The sequence below is a fragment of the Onychostruthus taczanowskii genome, unplaced genomic scaffold, assembly GCF_017590055.1.
Source record: "Onychostruthus taczanowskii isolate IOZ18803 unplaced genomic scaffold, ASM1759005v1 scaffold118, whole genome shotgun sequence".
Classification (NCBI taxonomy): Eukaryota; Metazoa; Chordata; class Aves; order Passeriformes; family Passeridae; genus Onychostruthus; species Onychostruthus taczanowskii.
The window spans coordinates 1,146,688-1,159,412 of record NW_024498329.1 but is presented as its reverse complement, the minus strand read 5'-3'; the positions used below and the strand labels follow the sequence as shown (position 1 = coordinate 1,159,412).

The following is a 12,725-nucleotide window of genomic DNA, read 5'->3' as shown; positions in this document are numbered from 1 at the left end:
TTGTATTTTTTACAAAATATGATCTGATTACAGTGTTTTGTTACATTCTTTATTCATACTCTTAAATAATCTGCAGTTACTGATTAAAAAAAAAAAAGAGAAGATATATATGCCTAAGCAACAATTTTAGCACATTTTACAGGACTATTTTTGTCTACCTGCCTTACCTTGGCATAAAACACTTCACTACAGCAGGATGCCTCTGTATCCAAACTATCCTGTCCAAGTGTTTTGATCCTTTACATCACTTGCAGACTGTCTTATTGTGTGTTTTATTTGTACACAATTCTAAACATCATTAGGTTTGAGCACTTTTTTTCCTGACAGCCTTCACATACATTGCAGTCTGGGGAAACACAGAGTTTACTTTATGGTTGCTTTATTACCATCATCTATTATTTACCTATTTGTTCTCCTTTTGTACTAAACCCCTCCTGAGTCCTTTCTTGCCACTGTGTGGGTCAGTTTGTACAGCAGGTGGCAATGTCTGCACTCCAGCCATTTGGAATTGGTGCTTCCCACCCTTCTGTCCTTGGGAGGGTGTTCATGGAACTCACTGTGAACTCCTTCCAGAAGATCCTGGCATGCTCTGAAGAAGCTTGGGACCAGACTACAAACAAACCTAACAGCCCAAAGCATTCAACTCATCTTGACTTTCCAAATACTCATCTAATTTTCCATTTCTTTATTAACCCCTTCTTAAACCATTCCTATAAAGTTTAACATGCTGCCTCCATCTTCTATTGTGGGAAGTAGCTGTAAAGCATAGCTTGTATTACTTTGAGATCAGCGGTCATAAAGTTTCCAAATAATTCCTTTTTCTGCATTTTGAACAAATATGCCTTCATAAAGTGAAGTTGAAGCCAAGAGGGATCCTTGTTCTACTGCATGGAAGAGATGTGAGGTGCTGGGAGAGGAATGCAGAGTTGGTTGGCAGTTTTATTTGATTTCACAACGTGTTTAATTTTTACATTTCATCTCCAGCCATCAGAGGTTGTAAAAACAATCCTGCTGTTCCTAGAATACATACCAGGATGAAAACCCATAGAAAAATACGATCAATTACCATGGCAACATATTTCCAATCATCCTGAATCTGAAAAGAAAAAAAAAAATAGCAAGTTGGCATGTTTATTAGGTAAGTTGCATTAGCAATAATACCATTTCATATAAGAAGCACAGTTTTTTCTGTATGTAGATATCCTTATGAAGACACAACTTACACATCTGTTTTCACTGACAAATGAAAATTTGGGGCAAAGCCAAAAGCTGCTGCTTCAAATCCAAAAGGTTGTTCACCAAGACACTGGACTTGAGGAGACACAACGTCTCTATTCAAGCTTTACATTCTTAGATGAACAGGTTTGTACAGAAAACGTTACTGAAACAGACTGCTCCTACTGGCCTTTAGGTAGTATGTAAAAAGCAAAGATTTATTGGTATGTAATTATTTGGTACTTTGTTATGTAGTACTGAAATTTGACTATTTTCATGCATCATGTAAAATTTGTCTCTGTGCCTTTCATGTAAGGAGGGAACCAAGTTTCAGAAAACACCTGATTTTTCTAATTTTCTTTTTTTTACAGTATGTTTTATAGCAAGAGTGGCAATGAAGTATTATATATGTTATATATTCATAGTAACTCGGTGATAATTTTTCGTTACTATTAAGATTACAATTCAGGTTTTTTTTGTTTTTCTTCAAGAATGATAAGAAATTTGTTCTTTTTGGCTTAGAACTTCTTTGTAAAGGGAAACTTAAGAATCCAAAGCAACTGTCTATTTTCTGTACCAACTAATTCTAAATCTAAATAGAGTTCTGATTTAAGTATAAACAAAATGAAGTTAGAATGAAGTGCTATAGTTTGGGGATTTAAAAACTGTGATGGTGTGGCTACTGCTTATATTATGTTTGAGGAATATGGTAGGAAAAAAAAAACCTTTCAATTTTTTTTTCTCCTTTATTGTATTAAGATGGAGCTTTATGAAAGATGCTGGTCCCTCTCTTGCAGTAGTTGCCTCATTTAGCTACAGCACCTTACCCTGCAGCAGCCACAGAATGAACACCATCATCACTGTGAGGGACATTCACTCTAACATTTCTGTTGTTGAAAGTAAGCTGTGGGAGAGAGAATGTAACTTTCTAAATGCCACAGGGTCAGGAAATTCCACTATTAAGATTATAACTTGGAAAATCCTAACTTCAGCTCTCATGGGATGGGTGCTTTGGTATGTTCCCCTTAATGTGCCTCACTCAGTGTATATATTGTCAATAAAGAGAACACTGTGCAGCAGAGCTGCTTCTCAATTATGTAAGTTCAAAATTGCACATATTTGTAATATAGCTTGTGTAATTTACTTGTATAAAATAATGGTCTCTTTTATCTTTTTTGTCTGTTTGAGATCTTTTTCTTACCAAACACTCTAATGGCAAAAGGTATCTGCAGTTTGAGTAACAGTAAAATATGTTCTTACCTCTTTTGCTTCATTCTGCATTTTCATATTTTCTGCAATGTATTTCACACTTTCAATAGCATCTCTCATTTCTGGTGAGAGAACTGAAAATGAAAGCATAGGATCTACAGACTCAGAGCTTGAACTTCTAGTGAGATTGCCACTGAAATCCGAGAACTTCGTGCACTGATACTGACAGCAGCTGCATGCCATATCTTGACAAGCAAAGCCATCTTTGCAGCATTTGGTTTCAGAGCCATTGATGCAATTTAAGTTTGAAAACTCAGAAGTGAATAATGGTTTTGGCTTCTGATTATTCTCTTCATCACTGGCAGGCCTTGTCATGAACATGATCCGGGGAAGTAAGTTTAAGAAAATGGTTCTCACCCACACGGGCATTGTGTGTGTCTTGGGTGTTCTGTAGTGCACATTTAGTACAAATACTGTAATGACAATGGAGAGAGTTACAAATATCATGGTGAAAAGGAGGTATTCCCCAATAAGGGGAATTACCAGGGAAGTAGAAGGTATGGTTTCTGTGATAACAAGAAGGAACACTGTTAAAGAGAGAAGCACTGATATGCAGAGTGTCACCTTCTCACCACAGTCTGAGGGCAAATAGAAAACTAATACAGTCAGAAAAGAAATCAGCAGACAGGGAATAATCATATTGATAGTGTAAAATAAAGGTAAACGCCTGATGTAAAGAGAATATGTGATGTCTGGGTATATCTCTTCGCAACAGTTGTATTTGATGTCATGTTTATACCCAGGAGCTTTAATTATAGCCCATTCTCCGCTCTCCCAGTAATCTTTCAGGTTCATTGTAGAGCCAATTAGAACTAAGTCAATTTTGGCTTTGTCGTAAGACCAGGAACCAAACTTCATGGTGCAGTTCTGATAATCAAATGGGAAGTAGGTTACATCTATTTTACATGAACTTTTGAATATAGCTGGAGGTATCCAGGTCACATCACCCGTGTATTTTAACAGGGCCTTTGTCTTGTCATCAACCTGGAAATCCCCAACTGCACTGTAAAGCAAGTAAAAATAGCAAAAATTAGAATTATCTACCCCAGGTAGTTTCATACATTCAGATCATATACATGAACTCTTTAATCTGTTTTGGGGAAGTCAGCCATTACTTGTTTACTTGGAGCTGAATTGCTCATGCAAGACTGACTCAGTGACCATCATAAATTCGCATGGTTAAACTGAAACAAACAGCTCTATAAACTCACCAGGGAGGAGGTGAAAGCCAATATTTTTCCTTATTAATAGTATGGCTTGGTGCAATCAATATTCAAAATGGCAAATAACAGATTGCAAATGGCAGTCTGACTAGACGAGTCTTGTAGGCCCCTTCCAACTGAATTATTTCTTTCTGTTCTATTCTAGATTGATCAAGCACATCAGAACTCAGGGGTGATAAGAGTATTACTGGTATTTCCACCTCTTCCATGGACAGTGCAGGTAGTAACTATGGAAGGAGGGATGAGGTTTGGGGTGTATCTTTGCATAAGGAGTGTATTTGGTAAGAGGTTATTTTAAGTCCCACTTTGCTAACTTAGATGATCCAGTTGAGTATATGAAAAAGTAAAATTAAAGGGTAATTTGAAGCTTTAAGGCCCCAGTTAGAAAAGGAGTGTCATCACTGTTGATCCATAGATCTGAGTTTTGGATCTGTGTAGCTGAGTCCATTTATATGAGAATTGCATTCTTACAGATCCATTTAGTTATGGTTTGGCTCTTTACAGTCTCAGGAATTGACATCTAAAGAAAAATTTATCTGTGGCTTTTATTTGTCAAAGATGTCAAATTGTGGATTTGACTGCTAAAAAGCTAGAATTTGCTAGAATTCCTTTCAGTTAAAGCTGTAATCGCAGGGGCTTGTGAAGGTGAAAAACAAAGTTCACTTTGGCCTGCTTACTTGCAGCTCCAGGGTAGAGCTGGCTCCTGCCCACTGATGCTGACACAACTGGCATGAAGGTGAGAACAGCAATGGGGGATGCAGAACACAGGTGCAATGAAAAGCAGCTTTTCGGTGCATTCTGTGAACTTGCTGCTGATTTTTTTAGAGCTGGTAACATCACCCCTCTCATCCTGAATTAAGAAGTTAAATATGCAAGAGCCTTACTTGTTATATAAAACAATATCTGGCTTCCAGATCTGGCCAGATGGAACTCGGATGAATTCAGCACCTCCATAGTCTGCTGGATTCCACCGAAGCTTGTAATCATTCCAGATCTAGTTATGGTAGAAATGAGTCTGTGTTAGGTTTGTGAAGAAACTGAAATTCAGTGGACTAGATCTGAACCAAGTACTGTCATATCACTTCCTGGGCTGATTTATTTTGGATAGCACAGTGCTTAAATGTTTCTTTAGCAAACACATATGTGTTTGTTCATATGCAGATTGTGGGGGGGGGCTAGATATCTAGACATTATATACATATATGACTTAAATGTATGTGGCTGTCCCAGGAATGCCTACTCCATACCTGAACAAGCTGAAAGAAGGAATAAGACACTCTCAGAGTGTAGGATTGTAAAAAATGACTTTGATCTCAAAAAAACCCCAGATATCTATGGGACAGTGAAAACAAGTTCCTGGAGGCTGGTGGCACAAGTTGTGAGCATCAATTGAGGGACCTTGGGTCAGACAGTGCTCCAGCGTGTTGTGGCTCGGGTAACAGCCTTTGTCACTGGCGTTTGTTAAACCCCATTTCAACGGACTTTAATATCAAGCTGAAGGTGGGAACTAAGTTGATTACTAAGCTGACTGCAACAGTGGGTAACTGCATTTTTAAAAAGGCTTTCTAACATGAAGTACACTTTTTTTGTTTGTTGGCACTTTACGGGAGCTAACCAGCACCAAATGGCGCTGTGCAGGACCGCCGAGCCGAGGTGCTTCCTTTGCGTTGATGTCTGCCAAGGCAGAGATTTGGAAGTCTCCAGAGCAAAAATGTTGTATTCAGCGACTGCAACAAGTGTAGCACCCTTGCTCTCCTCTCCTCCCGTCCCGTCCCGTCCCGTCCCGTCCCGTACCGTCCCGTCCCCGCTGCTCCGCTCCCGTCCCGTCCCGTCCCGTCCCGTCCCCGCTGCTCCGCTCCCGTTCTGTCCCCGCCTGCCGAGCGGCGCGGCGGCCGCTGGGGGGCAGCAGCGCCCCGGGGAAGGGCTCGGGCGGCGCCGCCGGCGCGGAGCGAGGGAGGTGGGTCTGCTCTCCCGGCATCCTGCCCAGAGATCCTGCCTAAGGATGCTCTCCCGGCATCCTGCCCAGAGATCCTGCCTAAGGATGCTCTCCCGGCATCCCTTCCAGGGCTGCTGCCCAGAGATCCTGCCTTAGGATGCTCTCCCGGCATCCTGCCCAGAGAGATCTTGTCTAAGGATGCTCTCCCGGCATCCCTTCCAGGGCTGCTGTCCAGAGATCCTGTCTAAGGATGCTCTCCCGGCATCCCTTCCAAGGCTGCTGTCCAGAGATCCTGCCTAAGGATGCTCTCCCGGCAACCTGTCCAGGGCTGCTGTCCCGGGATGCTGTCCAGGGATCCTGCCTAAGGTTGCTCTCCCGGCATTCTGTCTGTCCCGCGAGGAACCCGAGCCTGGCGCCGACCCCGCAAGCCCGGTGCTCCCGGAGCCCGCTGACGTCTCGCAGGCGGGCGGCTCCTGTGGCCCCGGGTCGCCCCGGCGGAGCGGGGAACTCTCCCGCACCGGAGGGGCAGTGAGCTGGTGCCCTCTGTGCTGTCACCGAGCGCCACTTACGTGCTTCAGCCACAAGTTGGTTTCCATGATCTGGTTGACTTCGTCCTGGAAAAGAGAGGTGTGTCGGGAGAAGCGGCGGCCCTGCCGCGTTGCCCGGCGGGGCGGTACTCACCACCTTCACCAGCTGCGACATGGACACCTCGAACTGGATGATGACGGGGTCCGAGACGTTCTTGACGGGGCGTACGAACTGGTTGTAGCTCTCGAAGAGGGCCGTGTAGAGACGGTGCTCGGCCTCGGAGCCGTCGCAGCCTGCGGAGGGCACGGGGTGAGCTCCGGGCCAGCCCCGTGCGGGGCAGGGCTGCCCCGGTACTGCCCCGAGTGCTCGGCACCCCCGGGCGCTGGGCAGAGCCCCAGCCCCTCCTGGGCAGAGCCCAGCAGTGTGCCATGGGCGCGTTCGCTTGGGCTGCGAGAGGGAGAGCGGTGAAAGGCAGAGCTACGACACAGGTTTTCTAACACACGTCTGCAAATGAGTTACAGAAACAGTTTCGGGGAATGACTGAAGAACTGGGGGTGCAAAAACCCTTTCCCCTCACAGTCCCAGTCCCCCAGACCTGGCAATGCCGCAGGGCTGTGGAGCAGAGGAAAGGGAAAGCATAGCCCAACAGACCAGGCCTCGGGTAAGGGGTAAGGATGCCTCGCAGCAGGAGGAGTCCCAGGAAATGAGAAGTTTGCTTTCTAGTCTGAGTCACGATTGCGTGATTACAGTGAGGAGAGCAGCCTGCTTCTTAAAAGATATATTTAAAAGGATTAAAATTTGATTAACTGTTACATTCAAAGACTTTTCAGCACACCCAAATAAGTATGCTAATTATCCCTTTATTATTCTAAGTAGTTTTTATTTATAATATATTCCTATTGTCCTTTTGCCACTCATAAATGCAGTTCATCATACCCTGTGGCAAACAAAAAACTGCAAACTGAAATTCTTAAACAACGAAGCACTTAACCTGTTTCAGGATGAGGCGTGACAGCCTGTATTTTACACTGCCATTTTACTATCAAACTCTATAGGCAATAACCATCCTGACACTATTAGAAGCCAGTGGCCTTTTATTTTTAGAGGGCTATCTCTTAAACTCTCTTCTGGACAACACATGCTCATGAATTCCAACTGAAACACCAGAAAAAGTGTTTTGTCGTTAATGTCACTATGCAAATTTGGCAAAGGTACAAACTGAAGTTTGTCAAACATATTCTACAGTTCCTTTGAAACAGAAACATGGATATATATGAAATATGAATATTTGTAAGGACACGTTTATTTTCTGCCAGTTGTTTTTTAGAAGAGAAAGAGGGGAGGCAGAATTATCTGCAGGTGACAGAGTACACAAAGCAGGTGTTACTTTTGAATCTGTGAGACCTCACCTCTCCCTATGACAAGAGTTCCCCTCATGTGAAACTTCAGCTAAAAGGTCCTTCGTTTGCTTTTGGTTTTGTTTGGTTGATTTTAACCCCTTGTGCCTTCCCTTGTTCGCTTGGAGTACATTTTTCTTTTCAGATTAGTGAAATCATTCAAGCCAACTTGCTAACTAAAAAATGAACACTTTTTAACTGCCAGTCTTGCCCATATTATTTCCTGATATCTTCTATCTCTTAAATTGAGATTTCCTGGAATAAATAGCCCCCAATCTTTTAGGTAAATAATTTTAAATCTAGATCTTAACAACTATTATAGTCAATCCTAAACCGCCAGCCTTTTTACACAGTACTAGCACTCTAATTAAATTAATCTAGCATCCACTGTTTCTAAAGAAGTGCATTCATGTGAGGGTTTTTTGTTTAACTGTTTTGTGCTTTCCATATCTGCAGAGAGATGTGCTGTTTGCAGCACATACTTTATGCTGTCACTTTCTTGTCTTCTCTGCAATATGTGAAACCACACCTTCATGTGTGAGGTCCTTTTCCTTCATGTTAAAATGGCTTTATGTGTCCTGTTTGGCATTTTAAATAAGGACTACTTAACTACTTTGCAAGGATAAACTTAAGCCCCCCGCCACCACCACTGAACAACAAGCTATGTAACACAAAGAGCTGTACCACAATTCTGTACATTTGCCCCTTAGGTTTCAGAGTGCTTCTGCACTTCTTAAAAATAATTAGCACCAAAACCGTCTCCTGCTTCCCTTTTCAACCCTCCCACCAAAGAATAACAGATTAAGGATCACTCACCTTGACAGAGAAAGCAAAGAGCAGCAGTTAGAAGGAGAGTGTTCCAGCTCTCCATGGTGTTATGGATTACTGCCTGTGGCCAGAGGCTGTTGAGGATGAGCTTCACTGCCAGGACTGTAGGAGCACGGGCAGCAGGGAGGGCTGGGCTCCCCCGATGCGTGAAATGCCTGCGAGCAGCAGCCGGCAGGACCCTGAGCAGCTCTGCGCACTGAGCTCCCATTAGCTTTGCTGTGCTGCCCCCTTTCAAGCTACCAGGCTGTCAGAGCTTTGGGAACGGCAAATAAAGTGCAGGAAAAACAGATGTTATTGTAGGCAAAGAGCAGTCTTCTGGCACAGATAGTGGGCGAGAGTCCTTAAAATGGTGCATAAATGAGCTTGGTAATCTGACAACACTGAAGACTTTTCCAGCCAGCTGCTATACAGGATCCTTATCTATCAGAAGATCATGCCAGTCTGCTAGGGGAAGTTTAATACAAATCTTTTAATTGAATTGTTTTGAAATGAATATCGACATTAGGGATGACTGATTTAGCAGTGAACTGAGATCATGGGACCTGATCTCCAATGAGGCTGTTGACATTTATTTCCTCCTTGTGTCTCATCTCACAAGAGCATGTGCTGGGTGCTTGGCCATGTAAAAAGGATGTGCTATTCCCATGGAGTAATTAAAGGCATGTACAATTGGTGGGATCTGAGCCCAGTGTTAAACATAGCAGCTGGATCTGGCAAGAATCTGGGGGCTTTGAATGGAAATCAAACTTGACTAAACCCTTGAGAATAACTGTCTTTGGAATATTCCTATTTTGTAGATTAGAAAGGCGAAATCTGAGAAGGGGAATACGAGTGCAGGATCCCAACTTGATCCCACAAGACCTTATTGTTCATGGGAAAGGACACTAGAAAGAAGGAGGACCTGTTTGAAGTTCAACCATAAAATCATGATTTGCAAAGTGAGACATTTCCCAGGGGCCCATCGTCTTCCTCGTTAACTTACAAGTCACCTTTTGCACTGCCCTCCCCATCTGGAAGGACCAGGTGATGCAAGGCTCATGCAGTGGTTGTTGCACACATCTGTGCAAAAGGAAGAAGTGGGGAGAGAACAATATGGGATTCTACCCCTGTTTTTAGAACCGATGAGAAGGAAGCCCTGTGGGACAGGAGCTGCACCAATAGGTGCTTCACTGTCTGCCCTTAGGCAAGGATAAGCAATGACCCCGGTTGGTGCTGTGTTAAGAGGTAGCAGTGGGAGAAAGAGCACCAGACTGGGTTCAGTTCTTGGCACTGAGCTTGTTTATCCTGTTAGCCCTATCTCTCAGAGCATCATTCACTTTGTCCCCAGACACATGCTCTTATGATAATTTCTGTAATTCTATTAGCGTGGAGGAAATAGGCTTTACTGTCCATTTGATTTTATTTATTTTCTTTTTTTTTTTTTCTTTTTTCAGAGAACTCAGCTGCTTGGTCTTTTAGCTTAACCCTTTGTGGATCCTTTTGGTTTTGCATTTCCAGGGCATTGAGGCTAAATGTTTTTCATTTCTGACTCTTTGCTATAATGAAAATTATAACTGAGAATTTTGTTTGTTCTTTTTAATCCCAACTAGAAATGAGTTAAGATCAGACTGTAATTGGTGTTCCCCAAAAGTCAATGTTTAACCTGAATAATTTGGAAACACTGATCTGCAGAGGAAGCGAAGAGCCATAGCATCAAGGGATATAGATATTTTAGCTTAATTTGCCTAGTTACTGAAATTTGCAGTGATGTTTGTATGGCACAGATATTTTTTTCCTAACATCCCATGCTGTATCTCTTGGTGAAATCAGCTCAGAATTGTGGTAGAATTATTTTTATGGCTGGGGAGGGTGATGTGATAAGAACACGTCACCAGGACTGCATTGCAGAACTACACAGAAGAAGAATTTGTATGGGTAGGGGGAAGCTGATCTACACAGGAAGATATGCAGTAACAACCTATGCAGCCTTTGTTCTTTAATAAACATGCTGCTATTAGAGGGGTTTTGCTTTGTTAATATTCGTTAAGATGAAATCTTAACTCAGGTGAGGAAGAAAAGAACATTTTCTGACCTTTGGTCTGGGGTACTGATGGTCCCACTTGTTTCCAGTTTGCTGTGGCAGCAGGGGTGCAGAAAGTCCCCAGTAAACTCATCTGAGTGCAGGTGGTGGAGTTGGAATTTCTACATCTTCTGGTGGAAGGCAAGAATGGTTCAGGATTAAAGAGTTTTGTAATGGTTGGGAATGGAGAGAAATCAAACAGAGATTTTTGCTCACTGGTAGGGAAGCAAAGACTGGTTGCACAATACCATTGAAAAACAATTTTAGTGTAAAATACATTTTGAATGTCCACTTTTTTTTTTTTTTTTTTTTTTTTTTTTTTTTTTTTTAATGGAAAGCATTATGGTAAAACTCCTGGAAAGCAGAAATGTTAAAGTTTATTTTGTTCAATGAGCTGGGACATTATCATATTCATATTTGCCTGCAAGAAGACATTTTTGATATTTCCTTTTCTCCAGTCTTTTAGTTTTAATATCTTGCCAAAAAATAAAAGCAGAAAACCCTATAATTCTTTGACAAGTTAAACTGGGAGCAGTTCTATCTATTATGTAGGTGGTTCTGCCAAGAGTTAGGCAAAAATAGGATTTGCCAATTGGAAAATACAGTTTTAGGAGGTCAGATTTTTCCAAATTTTAGGACTTTGGGTGAAATTTTTCTTTCTCAAGTTTGCTATGGATTAAATTAGATCTGCAAATGCTAATGACAGAGAGGTGGTTCCCAACAACGTAACTAGGAAAGAGTATATTGGTTTGCTATGATTAAAAAGGAGTAAGGTGGCCACATCGGATGAAAAGCACCATTTCCTGGATGAGAAGCTCTGGCTCTGCAGGGATCTCCCTGGGGCCAGTGATGTGCCTCTTGAAAGCTTTTTCTGGGTTTGTCAAGTCTGAGGACTTCATCTGCCTGGACTCTGTGATAGCTGCTAACCGAGCTGCCAAATCCTTTCTAAAACTTTTGTTCCTGCTGAGGATAATTCAGCTGAAGGCTGCAGTTACAGAGCCAAGCATTGTCAGTCTTTCCTGCTCATAGAGATAAGGCCAGTTCTGAGATGGGAGCACCTGGGGCCTCATTTCAGATGCGTTCAGGCAGTGAGGGGGAGGATAAGAGGGAGGTGGGTAGGAGAGTAATGAGGGTAAGAGTGGGACAGAGCCCAAAGTGCTGTTGATGCTGGGTGAAAACAATAGAAAGGGGTCTGTCAGGGGGCTGCAGCTGCTTTGCTGCATCCATGGCTGCTTGGCTGGGTGAGTCCCTCTCCCTCCTGCCCTGAATTAGTTTGCAGCAGCAATTGTAGCTTAAGTTTGCGCTGCCTCTTTCACATTCCCTGTTCAGCGTTAAAGGGCCTTTATCTTTACATTGCCTGCACAGTGCTGGCAGCTTCTCTGGCTTCCCTGTGCCTTCACTGCAAGCAGAACAAGCTGTTCAGCAGCTGAGGCATGTGTGCACCTGCGGCTGGGATGTAACCCAACATACACAGCATCTCCTTGCTTGGGGAAGGCAGCCCTCTGCTCCCGGGGCTGTCCGTGCCCCATCTCACCTCACAGCTGCTACAGCTGCCTGCAGAGGAGCAGCTCTGCTCTCCAGGTCTGGGAAGGAGAAGGAAACATTTGAGGTAGGAAGAGTCTGTTGACCCATTTAAACTTTACAGCACCCACCGGTCACCACGGGAGTGTCCAGAGCAGTTAATGTTTGGGGAGGTGGCCAGGGGCTGCCCCCGCTGTGCGAGGAGGAGATGGTGATCCCAGCGTACGTGCATCACTGGGGCGGGCAGTCCTGCAGCTATCCCTCGCCTCCCTGCCCTGTGTCAGGGACACAGTGCTTAGAGGAAGGGGAATGGAAGGGAGGGTGACAGTGTGAACTCTTCCTCCTTCTAACGAGGGGCTGCAGACAGCCTCACCCACCCCACTTGTGATACTTCTCCCCATCTTCTCAGGCTGCACCCGGCCCCGCTGAAGGACCCGGGGACCCTCCCAGGCCTCAGGGATGGGGGGTGCCTCTGGTGCAGGGGGGTTCAGCCAGGGGCTGGGAAGGAGTGAATGCAGCCCTGCAGCTGCTAGGAGCAGTTGCGAAGGCGTGAATGCAGCTGTTTGGCACAGCTGAACCTATGTCCTTATCTGAGGCTGCCTGGGAATGACAATCTAGGTGGAAATGTAGCTTGGTCTTGATGAAGGCAAGTAGGGCTGGAACTGTCAACAAGCCACAGCTGAAGAAGAACACAGGTTTAGGTGTCAACTAATCCCCCTGCGACAGGTGAGACTCAAATCCCCTTCACA

General features: G+C 43.9%; 1 protein-coding gene across 1 annotated transcript; it reads right to left on the bottom strand.

Annotated features, from left to right (window-relative positions):
- Positions 1 to 34: 34 nt before the first annotated feature.
- On the bottom strand, positions 35 to 8,570 carry CHRNA3 (cholinergic receptor nicotinic alpha 3 subunit). The gene is made up of 6 exons (XM_041427662.1): positions 8,385 to 8,570; positions 6,325 to 6,464; positions 6,213 to 6,257; positions 4,592 to 4,701; positions 2,476 to 3,487; positions 35 to 1,096 (listed from the first exon to the last, which is right to left on the bottom strand). The coding sequence occupies exons 1-6, from the start codon at positions 8,437 to 8,439 to the stop codon at positions 968 to 970; spliced, it is 1,491 nt and encodes a 496-aa protein (XP_041283596.1). The 5' UTR covers positions 8,440 to 8,570; the 3' UTR covers positions 35 to 967.
- Between the last annotated feature and the right edge of the window lie 4,155 nt (positions 8,571 to 12,725).

Bases quoted from the DNA above. Each gene is read 5' to 3' on its own strand.
- CHRNA3 (XM_041427662.1), bottom strand. From the start codon at position 8,439: ATGGAGAGCTGGAACACTCTCCTTCTAACTGCTGCTCTTTGCTTTCTC. The intron at 6,465-8,384 runs GTGAGTGATCCT...TGCCCTCCGCAG, and splicing joins TCTTTGCTTTCTCTGTCAAG to GCTGCGACGGCTCCGAGGCC. The intron at 6,258-6,324 runs GTGAGTACCGCC...TCTCTTTTCCAG, and splicing joins TGTCGCAGCTGGTGAAGGTG to GACGAAGTCAACCAGATCAT.